Source organism: Dermacentor silvarum, chromosome 8 (assembly GCF_013339745.2).
Source record: "Dermacentor silvarum isolate Dsil-2018 chromosome 8, BIME_Dsil_1.4, whole genome shotgun sequence".
NCBI classification, from domain to species: Eukaryota; Metazoa; Arthropoda; class Arachnida; order Ixodida; family Ixodidae; genus Dermacentor; species Dermacentor silvarum.
The window spans coordinates 1,320,242-1,344,927 of NC_051161.1; the positions used below are offsets into that span (position 1 = coordinate 1,320,242).

The window sequence follows — 24,686 nt, forward strand, 5'->3', positions numbered from 1 at the left end:
CGGGTGGTGCCAAAAACAAGCTCGGCATTTGAACAGTCCAAGTCAGCCTTCAACCCCGTACGTATGCCAAGAAGGATAAGGGGAAGTGGAAGGCACCTTAATAAGGCATGGGAAGGCACCTCGATCACCACATTTCCCCCCTCCTAAAGACCGAGGCCAGCCTCCAAAGGTGGCTGACTAAGGCCAAGTGGCAATGTTGACTCAGCCAAAGAGGGCTAAGCCAAAAGGGCAAAGTCCAAGAGGGTGTCGTCGGCCCCAGGAGTCCGAAAAGGCGAAGATGTCACTTCCCTTGATACAAAGCCAGGGGCCTGCTTAGGCCACCAAAGTTCTGCACACTGGAAGGACCCACTGCCAGGAGGAAGAGTCGGCAGTGCAAGAAGGACGGGGCGGGGCAGCACCATGGGACAGCCAGCAACGCTTAGGCCCGCCGGGCAGGAGCTGCCAGGAACGCGCGCTGCGTGGCTGACATTTTGGTGCAGCAGCCACCACAAATATCACTGAGCTCCCTGGATTGCGTGCTGACAGGAACAGCAGGCCGGGATGACCAGCAGCCAGGTTAGCAGCAGAAGCCGGAGTGACCCTCCTCGACCAGGGGTCAGCGTCTGATTGGGCGGACTGGCCGCAGCAGGCAACAGCCTAGGCAACAGGACGCAAGGCTGGCACGAATTCGTGGCCCCCAAGGCGGGAGTCAGTAATGACATAAGATCCAGGAGCAGCAGGCCTTGAGGTCAGCAACAGGCTGGCATGGTAGGACCAGGGACAGCTGGCTTCGTGGTCAGCAAGACTGGTAGCACAGTGGAGCCAGGCACAGGGAGAAGACTGGACGACGCAAGGTAAAGGACAGGAAAGCCCCCCGGCATAGCCGGCGTGCCAAGAAAGCTGCCCGCCCGGCTGACTGCCCAAGAAGGGGCGTTTGCCAGGCTGAGGCATGGGCAACCCATAAGAGGGTTTACTAGGCCACATGGACCTGTCACCACTTCGATGTGCACCCTTGCACCGTAGATACATTTCTCCATTCACAGGCATGGTAGGGAATAAAGTCCAGCTACCTGTTAGTGGGAGAAAGCTGACAATGCGCGCAATAAGGCGGGTGAGCACTAGAGGGTATATTAGGCCTAAAGGGCCTATCACAGCATCAATGTACGCCCTCGCACCGTAGCTGTGTTTCTTCGTTAACCGCCGTAGTAAGTAATAAGGTCCGGCTACCAGCAGGTAGGAGAAAGCCTGCCTAGGTGCATTTCCACAGGTTGTATCGGTGGCGTGGCCTGGGGCCTGCCGTGTCATGGTTTACCTGCAGTTCGTTGACTGCCGGCCCCTTTCCCCAGTCGTTGCTACGGGCAACAAAAGGTTTTAGGTCAGAGACATGAACTGGACCACCAACTGGGCAGCCAGCTTGTATACCTGAGGGGACATTTTGGTCTTCACTCAGTACGGGCCCAACCATGCATTTGGTCGAAAGGGAGGCAGAAATACCTTTGGCGGCATCACTCAGGACGTGGTAGCCTCTGAGAACGAGATCACCGACAGCGTAGTGCACATCCTGATGTGACCAGTCGTACTGGGCCTTTTGTCCAGCTCGCGCTTTTGCCAGGTTGGAACGGGCCAAGTCAAGGGCCGCGTCCATCCGCGAGCACAGTTCCACCGTGTAGACAGAAAGGCCAGCTTTCGTGGCGCACACACTACTGCCGGGCCGCAGAACGTGGTCCATGGAGTTTGGCAGCTCTCTCTCAAAGTTAAGGAACGAGGGCGAGTAATCGGTCGAACGGTTCACCGTGGACCACAAGGAGAAGCCTATCTCGTTCAGAGAGACACCCCAATCTCTGAGTTGCTAGGCAAAGGCCACAAGCAAGGGCTTGAGGTTCCGGTTAATCTGCTCTGTTGTGTTGGCCTGTGGGTGATACGTGGTTTTCTTGCGGTACTTAATGCCAATAGCAGCACACCCATCCACGAACACTTTGGCCGTGAAGTAGGACGTGTTGTCCGTTATCAGCTCCGCCGGAAAGCCAAATCGGTTAAAGACCTCGGTCAACTTGTCCCAGATTGCGCGCCATTAACTTCTCAAGGGAAAAGTTCAACCCATTTCGTGAAGTGATCTGAGACAGCCGGAGAAAAACGGAACCTCACCGGCTTCTGGGAAAGGGTCCCGTAATGTCACAGGGCGAGACTTGCCAAGTTAACTGGCTGCCGATTGGCTGCATGAGCCCGGGGTGTTTGCCCGCACGAGGCTTCACACATTGGCACACGCGGCATGAGCGCGTGCAGTCAAGAGCGTCACGTTTCATGCCTGGCCAGGTAGCGGAGCGGCACAACTTTTGGAAAGTCTTAAGGCCACTCGCATGTCCAGCCACCCTCGAGTTGTGGAAATAACTCAGGGTGGATTTCCTTAGACTGCGGGGTATCACCACCTTGAAAGACTCCTATGGAGCCTCCTCAGATATGATATAGCGCAGGAGAACTCCATCGACATCATGCAGTTACGTATCCAACGTGCTCGCAGCAATACCAGCTGCGTCGCACTCGCCGCCAACAGCAATACCAGCTGTCCGGGTGTGCCCAACGGCTTTGCTGCCCCGCTCCTCTTGGGAGCTCAGCTTTTTGAGCCTGTCAAGAGTTTGTTGACAGGCTCAACAAACTCTCAACAGTTTTCTGACAAAACGAATCGCTCTGCTCAAGCAGACACGAATCCCACGCGCCCGCAAAAATACAAGCTGTGTGGCACTTGGTGTCAACAGCAATACCAGCTGTCCGTGTGCGCCCGACGGCTTTGCCAACCCGCTCCTCTTGGGAGCTCGGCTCTTTGAGCCTGTCAACAACATTTATTTAGAAATTGGATCACTCCGCTGAGCCTTCAGCAGCTCTTGCCTGCTGAAGACGATACCAGCGGGATTAATGGAGTTCACCAGGTACACGTCCTCTCCCGAAGCTGGCAATTGTCATCGGGGTTCACGCCGTTCGAGTTATGCGAGACAAAGGCTCCGGTCTACTGACTGCGTGAGGTTCACGCCTTTCGAGTCATTGGAGACTGAATGCTCACGGGAGTGGTGGACCAAAGGATCAGACGTTGGAACGGGGGCGTGCGACAAGGCGTCTGCCACCTTGTTGGAACTCCCTTTCCGGTAGCGCATAACAAGGTTGTACCGCTGCCATGTCAACGCCCAGTGCGCGAGGCAGCCCGATAGCTTGGACAAGCGCTTAAGACGGATTGTACGTCCCCACGGCAAACATTACTCCTTCGCTTAAGCAAACTTCCGGAGAGAAAAAAGAACCAACCGTCAGGTGGTCCACTCAATGCGCGACCAACCCAATGGTGCCACAACACGGCAATGAAAAGAGCTGGGTGTCCGCTTCAACGGGCGCATGAGGCTTCACACGACCGGAAAACGGATCGACAGGGGAGCGGGGTGGCTCACACATGTCAAAAATGTCGCTCAGCTGCGCATGAGGCAAGCGGTAGTCGGAAAACACGGCGACTTTGTCGGCTGAGCGGGGCAGCTCGCGCTCGACATTGCTTCCCAGCTGCGCTCGTGACAAGGAGAGGCCAGCGAGCGGTTTTGCGCAAAAAGCGAGGCAGGGGGGCTCAACTACGGCCCACGGGACATCGAACTGAGCTTGGAACAGAGGCCAGTGAGTGAGCTTGTGCCTATGGTAGAGCGGGAAGGCTGTAACCACGGCGCATTTGTCCGAAAAACTTCTAGTTTGTGCCAGCATCTAAGCAGGGTGGCTCTGGTGCGACACTAGCCTTTGCTCGGAGCAGGGAAAGGCCCACAAACGAACCGGCAGAGCGGTGTTGCTCCGGCGCGGCACATGGCGCAGTGAACGACGCTTGGGTCAAAGGAAGGCCGGCGAGCGTATTCGTGCCGCCATCTAACGGGGTGGCCCCGATGTGGCACATTGGGCACAACTGCGCTCGGGACAAAGAGTGGCCAGCGAGCGGAGACTGCACGCCAGAGGGGCTAGTTGACACCTGCTCCCCGCACGTCTCAAACAGTTGAGAAAACCCATAACTGGCGTGGCTTAGGACTAGCGTACACATCCGAGCTGTCGACATCACCTCGGGCGCTCCACCAAAGGGATCGCTCCCGGTAACCGAAAGCAAAGGGTCGCAAAGGCGAACCTACCTCGTGCTATCAGTGTCGTCCGCTTTGAAGGATATTAAGTACACAGCCAGGGGGTTGAGAAAGAACGAAGGCCATGAAGGGGCCTGCTCTGATGCCATACCGAAACCACGTTGGGTGCCAGTTATGCGGAGATGAGTTTGCATAAGGCTCACCCTACAGTCGGGAAAGGGCACGATGCTCCTCCACTCCGCAACACACAAAGGCACTACAGCAGGGTTCGTCGACTCTCCGACACGGTGCAGAGAAGGCTCTGGAGTTAGTTCGCCAATGGACACGGGTTTATTCACCCAAGATGTAGCACAGTGCGACAGTCATGGCACTTACGGGCAAAGGCTCACCGCAAGACCGAAATGAGTACGCGTGCCCGCTGCGCTAGGGCTAACCGGGTCCACCAAGCGCGAGAACGAGGAGTTGCGAGAGCAAACATCCCACATAACCATTGTTGAGGGCCTGTGAGCATCTGCCACAGCGATGAGGCGCTCAGTGGAAGACAGCTCGGGTGGAGAGGGCGTCTGAGGACTGCCACTCGAGTGGCCAATCAGGGCGCGTCCCGGTGACGTGTTCTCGCGCGGCAAGTCATTCCCGGGAGGGAGGAACACGGTTTGCGCGGGGAATTAACTCCGGTGCGCTAGCCGTGTCCGCCATGTTGCCGTTACGGCGGTGGTTCCTGGAGATCGAGCTAAGCACAACGTGCGAGCTAGGGGACAAGGTGCGGGAAGGCACCTCGATCCCATTACCGAATTTTCCTGTGTATAAGACGCAGTTTTTTTCTGAATTTTTGATTGGTGTGTCTTATAGAATGGCGCGACTTATGGGGGGATGTGGGTTCTAAAAACGTTTTCTTTAGTTTTGGTTCTATCTTAACTAAACTACACTGTTTAGATCAATTTTTCACGCTGATTTCAAATCTATAATTAGTTTTTTGATAGCTACTCTAGTTCAGAAAGTATTAAAATCTGGAAATAAATTTCATGAGTACTTCTTATGGGGCTTTTTGGCAATTTATCCTTGTCAAAGACAAAAAGTAAGAGCATGACTTTAATGCCAAAGACTTGCTCTAGGGGGTGATGCTATTTTTATTTGTTTGAAAGCATTATAAAGGTAAGAAAGGAGACCAACATTGACTGTGAATATATTTTTCTTATTTTCACTCATTGTTACTTTTGATTGTAATTTATAAAATGATGCTAGAGTAACATAAATAGCATCACCCCCTAGATCATTTCATTACGAATACACTGATACCAAACTTGTTATTGTCACTCCACAACATCATAGAAAAAAGCCCCGTAAGGCTGAGTGCGGTGTGTAAAAACATCGAACTGAGAAAAACGCATTTGAAGTTTAGACAGCTGCAACTTTTTCTAGAATCCAGCTACAGCAATATTAATGACATCATTTTGTAGCTCTATTCACGAGAATGACTATACTAAATATATGACTGTACCCTGCCAGAAAACTGGGAAAAGCTTGTCATAAAGCCATGTACTGCCCCTAAACCAGCATGAGAAACTACATTTACCACTTCATGTGCCCGTTCCAGTGGCCTGCAAGCTAAATGAATACAAAAATTGTATAATAAAGTAGCCTTTCCATAGACAAATAAACTTACACAATGTTCAAGTCAAAATCACGCATTTATGGAATATTTATTGAATGACCAAAATTGATTATTGTCATTCAACAACACTTCGCTCTACAGCATGCCAGGGCTGTATATGCAGGGTTCTTTGCTGGCTTGTGCCGTTTTGAAAGTTCACACTTGCGACTAGGCGAGGTCGCGCGACCGATTGCGACTGGCGACCAGAAAGCTACTCAAAACGAACGATGTTCACACTTACAAATGCGACCGACGAGTCGCTAAACCGAAATGTATCACGATATGCCGTTCACGTCTGCTTGAAATGTCATCGCCGCATAAAATAAGCGCCTGCGTATACGGACGTCCTGTTCCTTCGCATCTGATTGGTTCAGCTGTTCTGCGACTGCGGTCGCGCGACTGAAAAATCGAGCGACTGGCCCGAAACGGTCGCATTTCGAGAAAAGCGACCATTTGCGACTACTTGCGACTGGTCGCTTTGAGACCAACTTGGTCGCGCGACCTCGCCTAGTCGCAAGTGTAAATGGGCCCTAACCTTGGTATCACTACTGTCTAGATGCTCATTTTGCGACTTCCGAAGCTTTTGCGACTAGCAACTTGAATTTCCGGTCCGTTGCGCACTATGATGCCAGAGACTCCTTCAAGATCGCCGCACTTCTCGCGCGCTCAGCCGACTCGCCCACTCAACGCGGTCTTGGATGCCGCTGGACGCGCTGGCTGACGATCCAATGACATCAGATGGGCCGTAGCTATGCCCAGTAGAATCAACGGCGACGTTAATGAGCCGCTTCGGACGCAACAGGTGGTTCCGGCCGTTACGCTCGTGCCGACCGTTCGCGCAACGCGCTGAATAGTACGCCGTATCAACGCGGTCTTGCGCTGAATAGTATGCCATATCAACACAGTCTTGGGTGCCGCTGGCTGACGATCCGATGACATCAGATGGGCCGCAGCTATGCCCAGAAGAATCAACGGCGATGTTTATACATCTGACGTCAGATTAAAAGACACTGAACCACCGTTTCACAAGCTCGCGTTTTTCTTCCATTTTATTACAATAAAGACGTGCCGCTTCTGACGCAACAGGTGGTTCCGGCCGTTCCGCTCGTGCCGACCGTTCGCGCACCGCGCTGAATAGTACGCCGTATCAACGCGGTCTTGCGCTGAATGGTATGCCATATCAACACTGTCTTGGGTGCCGCTGGATGCGCTGGCTGACGATCCGATGACATCAGATGGGCCGTAGAATACGCCCAGTAGAATGAACGGCCACGTTAGATGCGCCGCTTAGGACGCGGTGGTTCCGGCCGTTCGGGTAGCGCGCCTTCGTCCGCGATCTTCAGCCGTGCGTTCGATGGATGCTTTCGTTTCTTTCCGTAAGATTAAGGCGTTATCTTCAGACGAGCGCAAGACGAAAAGACGGTGCGCGAGCCTCGTGAACACAAGCGTAGCAGACGACCGCGAGAAACCGGGAGCAACGGAGATACGGCGGCGCACGCAAAAAAAAAAAAAAAAAAGAAAAAAAAAAAAAAAAAGCAAAATGGCCGCCTCGGTGGGCGCGCCAGCCAATGGGAGGCGCGAGACGGGGGGGCTCGCCTTGCGCGCGCGCGCTCCGCCCAATCAGAGGCGGTAAGTGGTTCTTGAGGGAAAGGGAAAGGTTGGCGCTATCTTCTGCAGCCCTTGAGGGAGCACGGCTCAGGCAGTGGCAGTCCCGACCACAGTCAACCAGCATGGCTGATCCCTCACCAGCCACAGCTGGGAAATGCCGTCGCCGCCCGAGTGTTCTCCAATGGAACACCAACTCACTGCGGCGGCGGCATGCAGAGCTGTGCGCGCACCTCCTGCGGTGTGATTTCGACGTCCTCGCACTGCAGGAGGTGTACACTGTGGCCGAGGACCTGCGGCTGCCGGGATACACGGGCTACTCTGGCGCCACCACCTGCTCGACGCAGAGCTGCACGGACGCTCCCTGCCTGCAGGGTGCCCACAAGAAGGGGAAGCCGAGGACTGCCATCTACGTCCGCAGCAGCCTGGCCCACTCGGTGACCCCAGTCTCGGACGTCGTAGGCGGCGCCATGGAGTGCTGTGCTGTCACGGTACGCCTTGACAGACAGGACACGACTGTGGCGAGCGTCTACGTTCGTCCTGGACAACAGTGGGACCCCTCCAGCCTGGTGCGGCTTGCAGCACGCCTCGGCGGACATGCAGTCCTGTGCGGTGACTTCAACGCCCACCACACCGACTGGGGCAGCCGCAGGTGCACCCGCCGAGGCAGGGACCTCTGCAACGCCATCAGCCGAGCAGGCCTGGTGGTACTCAACAAAGGAGGACCCACGTACGTCCGCCGTGGGGTGAGCACAGCCATCGACCTCTCCCTCACCACCGAGCAGCGCTCCTATGACTGGGCTACAACTCCCGACACTTGGGGATCTGATCACTTCCCCATCTTGATCACCCCCGGGTGTGGGAGAAGGCCGAGGTCACGAACATACCACGTCACAGACTGGTCCCTGTTCAGGAAGCGCTGCAGTGAGTTGGAAGATGGCTGTGACCTCCTGAGTGCCATCATGGAGTGCGCCCAGGCAGCCACAGTCCAGTGCTCTGCTCTGCCCGATACTCCTGCCCCGGATCTGCTCCTGCTCAACCTCCGTGCGTCCAGGCGACGCGTGGAGCGCCGAGCAATCCGGACGGGCAATGCAGAGCACTGGACCGAATACAGGAGAGCGGATGCCCGCTGCAGACGACAGGCCAGGCGCAGAAGGAGCCAGAGCTGGGGGAGCCTCTGCGCCACCATCGAGAACCGCTCCAAGGGCCCCCTGGCCTGGCGCCTCCTAAAGTCCCTGACCGGCAGGAAGGTCAACCGCCACCCCGTCCTCGCGGTGGCTATCTCGCTGGGCATCAGCGAGGCGGCCCTGGCGGAGTTGCTAGCGGACCACTTCGCCCCCCCGGCTGCCCTCGCTGCGGCCATCCTGCCGGTCGGACTTCCCCCTGCCAATCCGCCTACCTGCCTGCTGGAGCTGCATCCGGAGTGGGCGACCAGCCAGATCGCGGCCATCTGCCAGGACCCACTGACTCTCCACGAGCTGCAGATGGCCCTGAGGAGGGGCAAGCGTCGCAGTGCACCGGGAGCAGACGGAGTGACACTCCAGATGCTCCGCAACCTGGCCACCAGTGAGCAACGACGCCTGCTCGACTGCTACAACAACATCTGGTGGTCAGGACAGGTGCCGGAGGCCTGGCGCACAGCCATCGTGGCCCCCATTCTGAAGAGCAATAAGCCGGCTAACGAGCTGTCCTCATACCGACCGGTCTCTCTCACCTCCGCTGCCTGCAAGGTGATGGAGGCCATTGCTCTGGCACGGCTCGAATGGGTGGCCCGCGCCTGCGGGTTCCTCGCGGACCAGCAGACAGGCTTCCGGCGCCGAAGGTGCACTGCGGACTCCATCGCAGACGTCGTCTCCACCCTGGAGGACGCCAGGGCCAGCGGAGACCTCGCCATGCTCCTCCTCATCGACGTCAAGGGGGCGTTCGATGGCCTCCCACATGCGGTCGTCCAGCAGGCTCTGGACCTCCTGGGCATTGGCGGCAACCTGCGGCGGTTCCTGTCATCGTTCCTGAACGACCGCACCCTCAGGGTCCGCGTGGGCCATGCAAGGAGCACTCCCCGTCCGGTCGCAGCAGGCGTACCACAAGGGTCAGTGGTGAGCCCGTTTCTCTTCAACCTCGCCCTGGCCCGGTTGCCTGCTGCACTGCCGACCGACCCTCACTACAAGGTGGAGTGCTCCATCTACGCGGATGACATCGCCCTGTGGGTGCGGGGACCGCCACAGTCAAGCCGCCACGTGTGCCTGGCCCTCCAGAGAGCCCTGGACACCACGGCCGCCTACCTGGGAAGCATCGGACTCTCGGTTTCGACGGGGAAGACGGTGGCCCTCCTCGTCCACCCGAGAGCAGCGGCACGGCGCTCAGCTCCCCGGCTGCAGCTGGAAGGCGTGCGCATCCCATGGAGTACGACTGTGTCGTACCTTGGGCTGCGCATCGACCACCGGCTAACCTGGCGACCGGCAGTCGGGGCCATGCAGACCCAGACCATCAGGGTCCGCAAGGCCGTGTCGCAGCTCCTTGCTCATGGAGAGGGCTGCTCGGTGAAGTGGGCCCTGCGGCTCTACGAGGCGGCGGCCACATCACGCCTGCGGTACGCCCTCCCGCTGGTGGCGCTGCCGCCACGCCGCCTCGAAAAGTTGGAGCTGCAGCACCGGGCGGCCATCCGACTCTGCCTGGGCGTCCCCCGGAGCTCCCAGATTGCCGCTACCCTTGCGGAGGCTGGAGCATGGCCCCTGTCGCTCCTCTTCCTGCAGCAGGGGCTGAGGCACGTCGACCGCCTCCACCATGCTCCTGATGGCAGAGGCCTGCTGCGTCGCCTCCAGTCCCGGCCTTCCTCAAGGATGGGTCAGCTGTGCCGCCTCTACGAGGAGGTGGTTGGCAACCCACCGCCGAATGCGGTACAGCTGCCCCCACCGCAGAGGCCTCCTGTCCCCATCGCCACGGAGCTGCCCGGGATTTCGAAGAGGCGCTCACCCGCTTGCGCCCTGCAGCAGACGGCCGCCTGCCTCCTGGACGAGACCCTCGGAGACCACCTCCTGGTGTACGTCGACGGTTCGGTGGTACCGGACACCGGCTCTGCCACGGCGGCCTGCACGGCACCAGCCCTGCAGAAGAGCAGGCAGTGTCGACTGCCCAGACACGCCAGCTCGACTGCAGCGGAGGTGGCAGGCCTCCACCTGGCCGTCGACCTACTCTCTGAGGAGCTTCCTGGGGTACCAGCGGCCATCCTCTGCGACTCCAGGGCAGCCCTCCTCGGCCTGCAGAGGCCAGAAAGCGCCAGCCTTGGAGTCGCACTGCTGTCTACCCGGCTGACAGCGCTGCAGGACGCAGGCCACCCGGTGTCCCTGCACTGGATCCCCGCCCACGTAGGGATCCCGGGCAACGAGGCAGCCGACACCCTGGCGAAGGACGCCCACCACACCACTGTGCCCCTCAGTCGGGCCGTGACGGAGGGCGACTTCACAGGACTGAGGCTGCGGCGACACCTGGCGGCCCACCACCCAGACAAACGGGTGGCACTGGGATGCCCCCCACGACCACTCCCCCAGCGAGGCCTGGCTCGCAGGGAGACCTCGCTCCTTCTCCGGCTCCGCATCGGCTGCAGCTGGACGGCAGCACGCAGCTACCGACTGGGACGAGCGACGTCCCCGGCCTGCAGCTCCTGCGGGGGGCCGGAGACGATCGAACATCTCCTGCTGGCCTGCCCGGCGTACCTCCAGCAGCGGGGCCCACTCCTGCAGGAGTTCCGCCGCCTGGGCCTCCCCTGTGGCAAGGAGGAAGATCTCCTCTTCCCCGGCCGACACCACCTTTCTGCACTTCGAGGCGTCGTGGAGTTCCTTGACTCGTCAGGGCTCTCCGCACGCCTCTAAGGACATTTCTACAAGCGGGAAGGCCTCACGGCCTCCCACTCCACCCCGGGCCTGACCGGCCTGGCACAACACCCCTGCAGACTCTGCAGCACGCCAAGGCCTTCCATCTCGGCCTGATACGTGCCGCCTATGCCTGCCGGTTTTGCTTCGCCCAGCCATGGCGTCTCCACTCTATCCCTTCTTTCGCTCCCACTTACCCCTCCCCGTTGGCGCTGAGCCGTGCTCCCTCAAGGGCTGCAGAAGATAGCGCCAACCTTTCCCTTTCCCTCAAGAACCACTTACCACCACCACGGCTCAGCGCCAACAGAGCCCCGGAACCACCCTTCGGAAAAGCGGCGAGAGCGGTCGTTCAGCTTGAGCGGCGCCATTTTGAGCTGGCGCAAAATGCTCACAAAGAAAACAGCTACAAAACAAGCCCAAGATGGCGGCGGTCGGTTGGCGGCTGCGGCCGCGGCGCGCGCGGGAAGCTTGAACAAATTTTGCCTGCCGCAGGTTGTTTCGCGTCTCCCGTGGCGTTTTGAAAGCCGATTTTTTCCTATTTACCGATCGAATTCAGGGTTAATAATTTTAGGGCAGCTGCTTGAAGGCCCAAACATTCCTAAAATGCGTTTTTCCAAAAATCAATTTTTCGGCGGTTTTTTACCATTCTAGAACCCGCGTCCTCCCTTATGTACGTTTTTTTTTTTTTTTTCCCGGTAAAACTGCCGTCAAAATCGGATCCAATGTTATGGCCACGTACGCGACTTAATTGCTCCACGTGTTCTGTGCGTGCTACCGAGGTGCCGCGTTCTTCTCGTGATTGAGTTCCCGAGTGCTGTGCGAGGACGGAGCAGCAACGCAAGCGGCGGCAGGCCGACCACGAGTCGACCGCCTCCGAAATCATCGCATCTGCTGATCGCTGTCAAGATACAGTGCGCGCCGCTGCGCAAACTACGCAGTTGCTACCAGAGTATACAAGCCGCCCCCCCCCCTCCCTCCCGCGCTGCCTTCCCGCTTTCCTCCCTTGTGCGCGATTCGGCTCACCATCGCACGCTTTCACTAGCACATAAAGCTACATGCGGCGTGTGGGGACGATGTTATCGCCCCTGCACTTTATACGGAACATCGCGGCAACCAAGACGGCAATAACGCGCCTGGAATGAAAATTATTGTTACGTGTAACTGATGCCCAAGGCTATTTACACTTTATTTACAGGGAAGATAATGGAGACCAAAATGGCATCGCTATATCAAGCAGGAACCCGTCGTTTTCCTTCTCCTCAGTGTAGCCACACTGTGGCGGCGGCTTTTCCATATCATCACCCCCGGCAGTAGAAGCACCGTCCTGGTGCTTAAGCTACACATCCGCGGTGAAAGATGTGTGGTATGGCTTAAGTCTCGCCACGTGAACGATGTCACTTGCAGCTGATGATGACGCTGAGAGGTCGGCGGGGATGATTTCATACGTGACATCGGTCACTTATTGCACCGCACGGTATGGTCCAGTGTAGCACGACAGCAGCTTTTTGGAAAGGCCCACACGGCGGATGGGTGACCAGATAAGCACGAGACGGGAGAAAAGTACTCGTCGCGATGGTGGCAATCATAGAAGTGTCTCTGATGCTCCTGTGAGGCCTCGAGGCGGGTGCAGGCGAGCTGGCACGCGTGGTCGGCGTGTGCGATGGCGTCGTGGGCGTATTCAGTGGCTGAACGTGCGGGTGAGGGCAGCAAAGTGTCCAAGGGCAACACGGGTTCTCGGCCATATAAGAGATAGAATGGTGAATAGCCGGCGGTGTTGTGACGCGATGAATTATACGCGAACGTCACATATAGTAAATGAAGATTCCAGTCGTGGTGGTCGACCGCAATGTACTTCGACAGCGTGTCGGTCATGGTTTGGTTGAGGCACTCCGTAAGGTCGTTGATCTGTGGGTGGTAGGACATGCTGAATTTGTGCTTTGTCGATCAGTAACGGAGGATGTCCTCGACGACTGCTGAGAGAAAGCTACGGCCATGGTCAGATAGTAATTGGCGCGGAGCACCGTGCACTAAAATGATGTCGTAGAGAAGTAAGCGACGTCAGTAGCACAACTTGTCGGGAGGGCTCTGGTGATTGCGTACCGCTTAGCGTAATCAGTAGCGACGGCGACCCATTTATTTCCGGAGTCCGAGAAAGGAAATGGTCCAAGAATGTCTAGACCAACAAGGAAAAAGGGTTCGGGTGGGTCTAGATGCAGTCGATGCGAGAAAACGGTCTAGATGCGTGTCGAATGTGGGCGAATAAACAATGACGTCGTCCAGATGGCACAAACAAGTGGACCACTTGAACCCCTGAAGCAAAGAGTCCACCATTCGTTCAAAGGTGGCGGGCGCGTTACAGAGACTGAAAGGCATCACCTTGAACTGATAAAGACTGTCAGGGGTAACAAATGCAGTCTTCTCTCGGTCCATGTCGTCAACGGATATCTGCCTGTAGCCGGACCGTAAGTCGATAGAAGAAAAATAGGTGGCACCGTACAGGCAGTCTAGAGCGTCATCAATGCGTGGCCAAGGGTAAACGTCCTTTCTTGTGATTTTATTCAGGCGGCGATAATCTACACAAAAGCGCCACGTTCCATCTTTCTTTTTGACAATTACGACGGGTGAAGCCCAGGCACTACACAGGAAGGCTCGATAATGTCCTTTTCAAGCATCTTTTTAACTTCCTGTTGGATAACAGCTCGTTCCGACACAGAGACACGATATGGACGTCGATGTATAGGGTTCGCATCGCCAGTATTTATGCGATGGGTCACGACAGACGTTTGACCTAAGGGTCGATTGTCAAAGACAAAGATGTCACGATAGCCTTCAAGAACGTAGCAGAGGGCTTCAGGTTGAGCAGGTGTAAGGTCAGAGGAAACCATCTTCTCAATGTCGACGTTACTGCCGTGAGATGACGTCACGGTATGGGCTGAGCTGAAGCTATCTTCAACTGTGAATGGCTCGACCTCATCATCCTGCAGAGCGCTAATTACAGCCAATGAGATCCCCTGAGGCAGGACTTGTGTGGTTAGCGTGAAACTTACAAGAAGAAGGCAGGTGCAGTTGCCAGGAATTGTCAGCACAGTGTGCGACACGGTAACACCATGTGTAAGTATAACGGCCAGAATTTGTGCGATCACGTAGTGCCGTCAGGTACAGCTGGTGAGGAAAAGAAGTCGACGTGTGTCACAGAGTGAAGCGGTAGGCGAATAAAATCCATGCAGCTCAAATGGCCAGGAAGTCAGCACAATGCGCACTGCCGTGAAGCTGCACTAAAGAATCCACACCTCTACGTTACCACTGAAATTTTCTCATTTTGGTGCGGGTTATAAGCGCAAAAATACGGTATAGGCTGATGATGATGACACTTGGTTACAGCAATATTAGCTATTTGTTTGGATGGTTAAGCTCTGCGCCACCAGTGGCTGGACCATGTAGACCGATCCGGCCGTTCACCTACGTTTGCGCTAAAGCTGGTTCATCACAGCAATAGTAGTATGGAAGGGCTTTAGTTTACGCCTCCGCCAAAGCGCCTAGCTCGCCTGTGGTTAGTGAAATACTGGACACGCTCGGCGCTGTGACAGAATGCTCGCAATGCACGCTACTTCGATAGCTTTCACTTGGGATTTACTGCCAGGCAGCTGGCGGAGAGGTTGGAGACCACGGGAAGTAGACGACACGACGTCCCATCATGACACAGAGCCAGTGAAGGCAGACTGTCAGGGGTCTGCCGACACCTTAACCCCGATCGCTTGGCGAACGAGTTGAGGAGAAAAAGCATGGCTATGGAGGAGGGTAACTTGTAATCGTCTGTAGCTCTCTTATTATGCGACGCTTCACACATATTGTGGTGCGAATGTTTTACTGTACCTGTACCCTATGCGTCAACAAAAATTGGCCGAACCATTTCAGGGACCCTTTATTGTTGGCCTGATTGGTGGTCGTACACTGGCCTGGCAAAGAGAAACCTGTTGTGCATCAGTAATCTTGTCAGGAAGAAGATTGTAGTATGCCAGGAAGTCGGAACCGATGGCTGGCTCAGAGATGTCGGCAATGGCAAAGTTCCAATGAAAACTCTGGCATAGGTTTTGATAATGATGTGCAGGTGGAGCGAGCCATAGGTCTTGATGGTGGACTGGTTCGCTGCACTCAGCTCGAAGGACATAGACAGATGGTTATTGTGCAAGTGAGCTCGTGGATAACAGCAAATATCGGTGCCACAATTGATGAGGAACCGCTGCCTTGTTATTTGGTCTGTGACAAAGATGTGGTGGCCTGCAGGTTGACAGCTCATGGTTGCATTTACGAGCGGCCGCTGGCGTCCCTGCAATCACCAAGAACATAATGTCTTGCATTTATGGGCTCTGTCTCCAAAGTGTCGATAGCGGCGGCCGGTTCCATCCGGCTGCGATGAGTCAACGTTGAGGTCACAAGTTTGAGGGTCATGGGGGCGAGACTGTGGGCTTTGATTCAGATGCTGTTGGATGCAGCTGAGCTGTCGGGTGATCTCTTCAAAATGGCGAACTAGCTCGCAGTTGTATGGTAGCGCATTGACGGCCTGAACGATGGGAAATTGCAACAACAGGGAGATGACGATGATGCGGCCAGGAATCCCGGCAAGTTGGTAGAGCAGCAGTGCCCACTCAACCTGGAGAATGGCCTGGATGTGCAGTGGCAGTCATTTAAGTCACAACGTTTGGAGGAAGTGGTCATAAATCTGTGTGTTGCCGGCGAGAGTGTGCGTGTGGCAAGGAAACTGCGATGACTTGTGGTCGCCGAGTTTTTCACACTGGAGAAGTTGACGCACTTTCTGGTCTTGCGAAAGAGAGAGCCGATGGATGAGTTCAGCCTTGAGGTGCCGGTAAAGGTTGGCCGCTGGTGGGTTGGCGATGATGTCCTGGATTTCAGAACCGTAGCGGGTGTCCAGATGGGGCGAAAACATAGTCTAGCGCATTCGGTCATGGGTAGTGTGCAATGAGGAGAACTGTGCCTTGACCTGCGTGACCCACACTTTCGGGCGAGTTTGACAAAAACGTCAGAAACGCAGCAAACATCAGGGTTGGCGCTGAGAGCAGTAGAGCCCGGGACACTAGTGAAAAACGAACTGAAAGCATGAGCGGCACAAATGGTGGCAATGGGGGCCCTCAGCGATACAGCATTAGTTGTGTCTAGGGTGGAGCTGAACGAAATTGTCGAGTAGGTGCTGCTGATCCTGGAACCACTGATTCTGTTGTTTGAGTTGCTGCTGTTGATTTTGGATCAGCTCCTGCTGCACCTGAACCTGCTGCAGTAGTTGCTGTGCCTGTCAAAGGGCTACTAGGGCTTCTAAATCAGCCATGGCAGCCCATTTTGTTTGTCCTCAGGGTCACCAGATGTGGGATTGCGAAGTAGGCAAATCCCAACTTATACATGCTGGTTAACGTTTTTACTACATAACAAATGCTAAGTGCATAATAACACTCGCAAAGAAAAATGGCAGCCACAGCTAAGTCTCGGAGCAAGTCTGGTCCACTGATCTGTATGGCGAACAGTGGCTTTTTCGTGGCATGCAGCTAGCTCATATCTACTGCTGTTATCTAGGCCGGTGATGTGGGCAAGCGTAGAAAGTGTACTTTGCCAGACGAAGTGATGACACGACGAGTGCTTCAGCAGATCTATGCGCTGTGGGGTCTAACCATGCTCTTGGAACAAAAGGAACGACAACAGAGTAGTGCAGACAATCGCACGGGCATTTTTGCACCTTTCATACACCAATGCCAGCTAGCCAAATTACTACCAATAGAACATGCCGATGGGCGCAGACGAATCAAGAAAGTCCGAATTGCCGCAACAAGATATTGTGCAAATAGGTTCGCCCCCATGTTGAACACCAAGCCTAATGGATTGTGTGTACGATCATGCAAATGGTGGCACATTCAAACGATCGAGTTCGTTCATCCTGGTGCCCCACTCTGAAGCCTCGTAGGGGGGTTAAAATACAGGGGGTCAATATGGAAAAATATTCAGCAATAACAAAAGAATACATCAGTAGATACAACATCGATTAAGCTAACAAAGTACAGCAATGCCTCCTTTACTAGATGCCTGCTGCATCACTCGTTTCTCTGTTGGAAGGAGGCTCCCATAGTTCAGGGTAGCCGCGGAGAGACGGCGCTCACTGCCGACCCTACTTCCTGGTGTGCAGGAAGTGACGATTACGAACCTGGCGCGCGCAGACCGCGGGTCCTGCCTCCAGGATCGCAACCAACGCCGCTATAATATCGGAAGCAGGCCCACGTGATTTAGGTTTGCAGCGGCCGCCGTGGCTAGCACTCGCGGCTGACCCTGGTGGAAAGGAGGAAAGAGGAGAGCAGCAGGAACCAATTTCTCGGCTCACACGGCAGGCATCTTCTAAAGGAGGCATTGGCTTAAGTAACCCCACCGTTACCTGGCGTTAGCAGAGCAACATTCACGCCATCTCTCGTACTATTCTGCAACCACACAGACCGCCGGCAGTGCTCGGCTACGTGGGAACTCCGGATTACAGGAGATGCGAGTCATAAGGAAAACAACATCAGGGGACGTACCAGAGTCGAGCATCCCCACAACGCACAGTTGTGGCGAGGTGGCGAGCTACCGCCACAGTGGCATTTGAAAAGTTGTAGAGCCTGCTCAGAAAAACCCATTGAAGTTGTTTCTGTGACATAATCTTTTACGTTATTTTTCCCAGCTCTGAACAAATCTCATGAAATATGCTAAAAAGAAATTCACTGTGCTCCTGTGCATCTAATGTGCAGCACTCCCGATAGTGGTTTGAAAGAACGAAACACGCATGCATATAAAAAAATAAGGAAAGAAAGTAATCGGCCAAGGCGTCCAGCGTATGACAGTACTTTTGCTGTGAAGATGGTCCTAAAGGATAAGAGACAGGCTGTGGCTTAACGCAGATGCAAACACTCGCATCGGCTTTTTTTGTGACAGGCATGTGGACCGCGTTCTTTGAAAATGCAACTAAGAGTGCTGCACTCTAGATGCACAAGTGGACAGTGATGCCGTTTTTTATTATTTTACAGGCTTTCTTTGGAGTGTGAGAAAAGAGCCCACGTAAAAGATAATATCATGGAAACAACTTTGTCGGGCGTTTCTGAGTACGCCCTACAACTCTGCAAGTGAAAATTATGCCTTAAGACCAACATTTAAAATACTGCATAATTAATTAAACATGACTAATTAGCGTTAAAAAATTGTCTGCGTAACTTAGGATGACTGCAAACAATATGACAATAGATGTAATGTTCTTCTAAGATGTACAACAATATTTTTGAAGTTTGGTTCAAATTACATGAAACACTCAGCATATTTTACAGGACAACACCAGTCATTTGGCTCTTGTCTGTTTTTGTGGCTTGCAAGTGCTGAAAAGATAAAATAATGTAGAAGTGCAGCACCCACACATTCAGCAAACGGAACAAGATTTGTGACCTAATGAGCTTGCTGAATGCAGTCGCTTATTTGATGATGTGGCACCTCAAACTCTCTCATACCCCAACAGCTGAGCACAGTAGTCAGCCGAGCTTTTGTCCAAAGCTGCAGACCCGTTTCTACAGTGCAGGACTCACCTGAGCTTCTTCTGCATCAGTATACAGCACCAAGTGCAGCCCCTCCAGGGCAAGAAAGACATTTGTCTTTTTGTAGACATCAACTGAGCTTGTCAGGAAAGTCTCCAGCCTCTTGACAGGGTCATCCGCAGGTGCCGGGGAAACCATCAGAGGCGGAGACAGTGGGGTTGACACTGCAGTGTCAAGGGGTCAATGTACAAGGGTACAGCATGTCAGGTCCTGTACAAATCCTTGCCCGAAGCCAAACTGTATTTCGCCAAGCAAAAATGTGGATCATTTGATGTACCTTGGTTGTGTGACTCAATGACTTCTTTTTCTTCCAAGTTTTCTTTGAAGATGGCAATGATTGTGCTCAGATCCCTCTGACCGATGTTGACCTGGTTATTAACAAGTCAAAACAAGCAAATGTTAGATGCATTAAATTACCTATTCCACACTATCTCCACTCTGCATTCTCCACACTATCTCCACTCTGCATTCTCAAAATGCTCATTTAAGACACACATCACGTCTCACGTGACACATTGCAAAGCTTCAAACATTTAAACATTAAATAGAGACAAAGGTTCAGTTTCAAAAATCAACATGCACATACACTGACCGACAGTCATGAATGGGTTCACAAGAATGTTTCAATAGTAAGGCTGTCCAAAAAACAAGTTTCAGAAAAAATAAGTAGCACCACTGTTTTCTACATACAGCTCCAACAGTAGGGCATATCTTGTTTACAGACTGCCACTCAACTCTTGCGTGCTTCAGTGGAGCAATATCTACTCTAAATTTTGTGACAGTCAAGGCAGCGCCTGGCGGAAAAGAGGCAGCTGCCACTGGTACTGCACTGCCACTGCACTGACGATGTGCAGGTGACAGCAAACCAGGGGTGACTCCGCTCACGCTGAGTACACTCAACGCACTCGACAAACACTAAAGTAGTGCAAGGGAGAGGAATTCGGCATACGCATCGCCCACGTGGTACGATGTTCAATTCAGCTAGCGAAATTTCAGACGGCATTTCAGATGCTAAGTTCACGTGAACAAAGCTTGCCTTCTTGAGTCGAACGAGTAATTTCAATTCGTGCGAGGCGAACTAATGAGGGAAGCAATGTGAGACTCCTCAACACCACGGTCCACCAGATTTTGTCCCTCCACGTGCGACAGGCGGCTTCGTAAAGCCTTAGGCCTAATGCGTTGCTACCCTGACAACAACCGGCATACAAAAAAAAAAAAAAAAAACCACCCAAAATGGGCACAAGAACAGGCAGCCGCGAGGAGACGTTAGCTCTGTGAGGTGGTCCTACCCCGCTCGGTGCACACAGCATCCGAGTTGACGGCGCCCATCGTCCTAGACGGTGTCGGAGCGCCCGGTGCCAGGCAGCAATACCAGTCAGCCCGTAGCAGCACCCGTGGCCCACGGCCACCCGGCTCCCTGAGCCGCGACTTCCGAAGTCAAAGATATAGAAGAAGCTATTTACATAAGAAATTCGGACCACCCACGAGGCTTCGGTACTACCTCGCTTCAGGCTTGCCAATGCTCCGTGGGCGCTAGGCCTCGCTCTCCCAGGATGCAGACCACGTACGTGGCTCTCGTACCGACGAGTGTACTTCAACAAAACACTCGTTAAAAGGCTTAGCATGTTGAAAAGTTCCAACACGCTACAGCGACCGTCGCCTCACTCAAGAAAGCATGCCGCCGAAACTAGCGCTCAAAATCCACGCTAGGAATACACTTCGGTTCAAACAAAGGTTGTCTCGAACCGAGCAAAACTGTCTAAGTTAAATTTCAAAATATGCTTATAGAAAACTTGCAGAATATTGAATCGCCCATTAGAAAGCACTAATTATGGAACATAGAGCGAGTGTACTAAAACTATCCATCATTGCGGAAAGGTCGATTATGAGCCCCGCCCTCCAACTTGTCACTGGGACAAATTCTCCAATTTATTTTGCCAGGACCATGATCTAATAATTTTGATCACCTGGGGGTCCCTTAGCATGCACCTGTATGTTGAGCGTTTTTGCATTTCTCCCACATTGAAATGCAGCCGCCACGACCTGAATCGAACTCGCAACCTTCATCTCAGCCGCCTGACAGATCTCAAAGGCCATGTTTTCGCTGGCTGCATGAACTATTACAGAAGCAAAAAATTAAAAAAAAAGACGCCATGTAGTAGTTGCCAATCTCTAAGGCTATACTTTTACTACGCTTTCACTAACTGAATTCAGCGGTAGCTGGAAACACGCCCAACATGTTTAGTTTTTTGACACCACTTATTCCTAAAACAAGTATTTATTTCACTGTCTGTCAGTATTTCGATTTTATATATCATTAAAAATGTTTCAACAAACTATATTAACGTTGATGTGTCAAAAACCCATGCCAAAGCACGCTTTCCGACGATTCAATGTCGTGTTGCGATACAATCCAATCCGAGGTAAACCCATCGTCTCTATGGCGGCGAAGCGCCTATGCGGCCGGTGCACTGGCGGTTCGTTTGCCATCTTCACAGCCTGCGAAGTCGCCTGCTCAGCTATTGAGGTATGACAGCTACATCGATCTCTATTTTAGCCATTGGAATAACGGAATGTATTTTGTTTGCAGGTGCCATCAAGCCCTAAAGTGAGTCAAAAGCCATGCATGTGAAAGAAAGCGCCACTGCAAACAAAGGCTATATTTGACGACTTCGGATCTCGCACCGGCAGTCAGCAGTCAACGGCCCGAGTAATCGCAAGTCAACACATCTTCGTAAAGAAACAACTGTTTATTTCCTAGCAGCGCAAACGTGGTGTTCGCCGGTGGGCACCGTGCTATTGAATGTGCAGGCTCCAGAAAGCACGCGACGGCGCCTGACGGCCAGTGGGAAGCCACTCCCTGCTTGGGAGCAATGTGACACGCGTGTGCCGGCCAGGGTCCCACTCCCGCGCGACGAGCAGGAGGCAGGCGCATACTACCACTATGCACTGTGCTGCCGTTTTGTGGTTTCTGCCACACGTATATTCTTGCTTGTGATTTTTTTTTCTTTATTGTAAAGCTTGTGCCTATAATGAATCGTCGTAGGGTTTGACAGTACAAATAAGTAATTATGATAATCGAACGGCACCTCAATTAATGGTGTTGTCTTTCCCACATTTGTTAAACTCTGTTTAACATGCTGAAATGAGTTTCTATTGTTTTTATATGTATTCGCGCTTTTCTAGCCTCAGTCATAATATGTGGATCTGTCAATTTTCTTTTTTATCAGCGAGTACATTTGTTGCTATGAACATGTGGGTCTTGCGGCGGCACGATGAGCACATGGTTCAAACTTGTCTGCACTGTCTTTCAGATTGCCGCTTGCACCGAAGCCAGATGTCTTCAGGAATGTGCTACCTCTGCGCATGATCCCTTTGGCCCATCCTTCAAAAAGTTACTCGGAACCGTCAGATCGGACGATGTGATACAACCACCGAATCATCGTTGGATTGAAGCACCAGACCTGCGTGGCTTGACCTTTGGCGAGCCCTTCTGCGCATAGAGTACTACCACAGCGTCACCTGGTCGTCTCTACAGTGCTATAAATCCGAGGACGGATGCTATCCTCTTCAGTGGGTCTTGCGGCGGCACGATGAGCACATGGTTCAAACTTGTCTGCACTGTCTTTCAGGTAGGCCCTAAGTACGATTTTCCCTGCTATAGAAGTGATGATCGATGTGTAGTGCTGCTGCCTGACCCACTGATGAGAGCGTTATCTGTTTTTTCTGTCCGTAGAATGTTGTTGATGTTATCTGGTGACGTCGAGACCAATCCTGGTCCCGATATGTTACAAGAAACACTATCGCAATTGCTCGCAGGGCAGGAAAAAATTCGTTCCGAGATATCTTCTTGGACAGCCAAGTTTGCTTCCATCGAAGAAAGGCTAAATAGGCTTAAGACGTCAGTACTACTAGTCACGGAAGTGATTCCGCACGTTCAGGAACTTGAAAAAACTGTCGCTCATCTTACAGACCTGGTATTGAAGCTGGACAGTCGTTCTGACGATCTTGAAAGCAGGTCGCGTAGAAATAATCTTGTTGTCTACGGTTTACCTGAACCCCATTCTGAGCCCTCCGGGCAACTGCTTGATACATTCACAAACTTAATATCTGATAAACTTGGTGTTCAGTGTGCAGACATTGAACATTGGCACAGGCTTGGGGCACGTCGAGGTGATAAACCCCGTCCTGCTATCTTCAAATTTTTGGACTACAGGTCAAAGCTTGCAATATTACAGAATGCGCGAAAGCTTAAAGGAACAGAAATATATATAAAAGAGGACTTCTCTGAACGGGTTCGAAAGATACGCCAAGCTCTTTGGAGACTGTCTGTAAATCAAAGGAAAAATGCATCTACGGTTCGTCTGCAATATGATTCCTTGCTGATAGACAATGCACGCTATGTGCTGAATGAAGCAGGTGATTCAATCATTAAAACCAAAAAGCAAACCTCTGCTGCAAATGAAACTTGACTGCATTCTGATACTAATTTCTCGCTGGTAAATGTTAATGCCCGCAGCCTTCTTAACAAAATTCAAGACTTTCATCACTTTGTTGCATTTTATCATCCTTCTGTGATTTGCGTGACTGAAACGTGCCTTGATGAACACATCTTAGACTCTGAAATTTTGCCGCCAGGTTACATTGTCCTCAGGAAAGATAGAAGTGGCCGGCGCGGTGGCGGTGTGGCACTCTTTGTGAACCAAGGTATTGAGTTTACAGTATTGCCTGACATTCCTAACTGCGAATCTGTATGGTGCAAAATCAGGCTTTGTGGTCTCACTTTCTTTCGATTTGACACAAATTGTGAATACCGCAACCCGTGAAAGCTCAATTTTATATCTTGTTTTCATAAATGAGCTACTTATAGACAAAATGGTTATGATTGTAATATTGTTGAAGGCCTGTCGGACCATAACGGTGTCATTGTTTATTTGAATTTAGCAACTGTGCCTAAGCTTACTTCACATCAGACTGTATTGAACTTTGAACGTGCCGACCACAACTCCATAACTGAGTTACTCGCATGCTCTTTTGACGAGTTTTTGAGCTGCGCGAACCATTCCTCTGTTGACGTGTTAGTGAACCGTTTTTGCTTAATTGTGAATCAATGTATCACTGATTACATTCCAACCAAGTGTCTGAAGCGCAACCCCAAGCACCCGTGGTACACACGTGAAATTATACACTTAATTCGTCGCATCAGGCGTCTTCGCAAACAACCCTATGCAAACAATCCAATGAAAGCTTCAGTATTGTCCTCACTTAAAAATAACTTAAAATCTGCTATGTCAAATGCGAAAAGTTTCTACTTTAATAGCACTTTGTCATCCTTCATTAAAAACAAACCGTCAAAGCTCTGGCGAACCATCAGTCCACCAAGTCAGAGCTCTCCTTCATTCATTATTGCCAACCAACCACGCTCAGATAATCTTAGCATCACTGAACCCTTTAATAATTACTTTAAATCAGTGTTCACCTGTGATGATGGACGCACCTCCAAGGTTTGTGCTGTTCCTTCAGCATCACCTTTTCCTAGTATGGTAATCACTTCAGCTGGTGTACATAACCTTATACTCAAGATCGATACTATGAAAAGTACTGGGCCAGACAATATACCAGATATGTTTTTAAGGCGATATTCTGAATGGAGCTTGCGGTATTTATCACTAATTTTTTCAAAGTCTGTAGAATCATCTACTGTTCCAATACTCTGGAAATGTGCTAAGGTTGTTCCCATTCACAAAGACGGTAATAAGCAGTTAATGTCTAACTACAGACCTATTTCTTTAATATCAACATCTTGCAAACTATTGGAACACATTATTCATAAATATATTATTGAGTACTTATCCGTACATAATGTTCTCTCGCATGCTCAACA

The 24,686-nt window shown here is 52.5% G+C and overlaps 1 protein-coding gene and 2 long non-coding RNA genes across 3 annotated transcripts in view; 1 reads left to right on the forward strand and 2 right to left on the reverse strand.

Moving 5' to 3' along the window:
• LOC119460513 (intermembrane lipid transfer protein VPS13A) overlaps positions 1 to 24,686 on the reverse strand; it is a 1,139,096-nt gene that overhangs the window by 771,758 nt on the left and 342,652 nt on the right. Inside the window, exons 33-34 of the mRNA XM_037721434.2 lie at positions 19,080 to 19,170; positions 18,794 to 18,966 (exon numbers count right to left, since the gene is read on the reverse strand). Coding sequence (XP_037577362.2) covers positions 18,794 to 18,966; positions 19,080 to 19,170 — 264 coding nt within the window. The remainder of the gene's footprint in view (positions 1 to 18,793; positions 18,967 to 19,079; positions 19,171 to 24,686) is intronic.
• LOC125947490 (uncharacterized) overlaps positions 1 to 24,686 on the forward strand; it is a 409,960-nt gene that overhangs the window by 118,994 nt on the left and 266,280 nt on the right. The window lies entirely within an intron of this gene.
• Positions 5,737 to 6,374, reverse strand: LOC125947491 (uncharacterized). Its single transcript, XR_007468335.1, has 2 exons — positions 6,254 to 6,374; positions 5,737 to 5,879 (listed from the first exon to the last, which is right to left on the reverse strand). It is a non-coding gene; the product is annotated as an uncharacterized LOC125947491 (long non-coding RNA).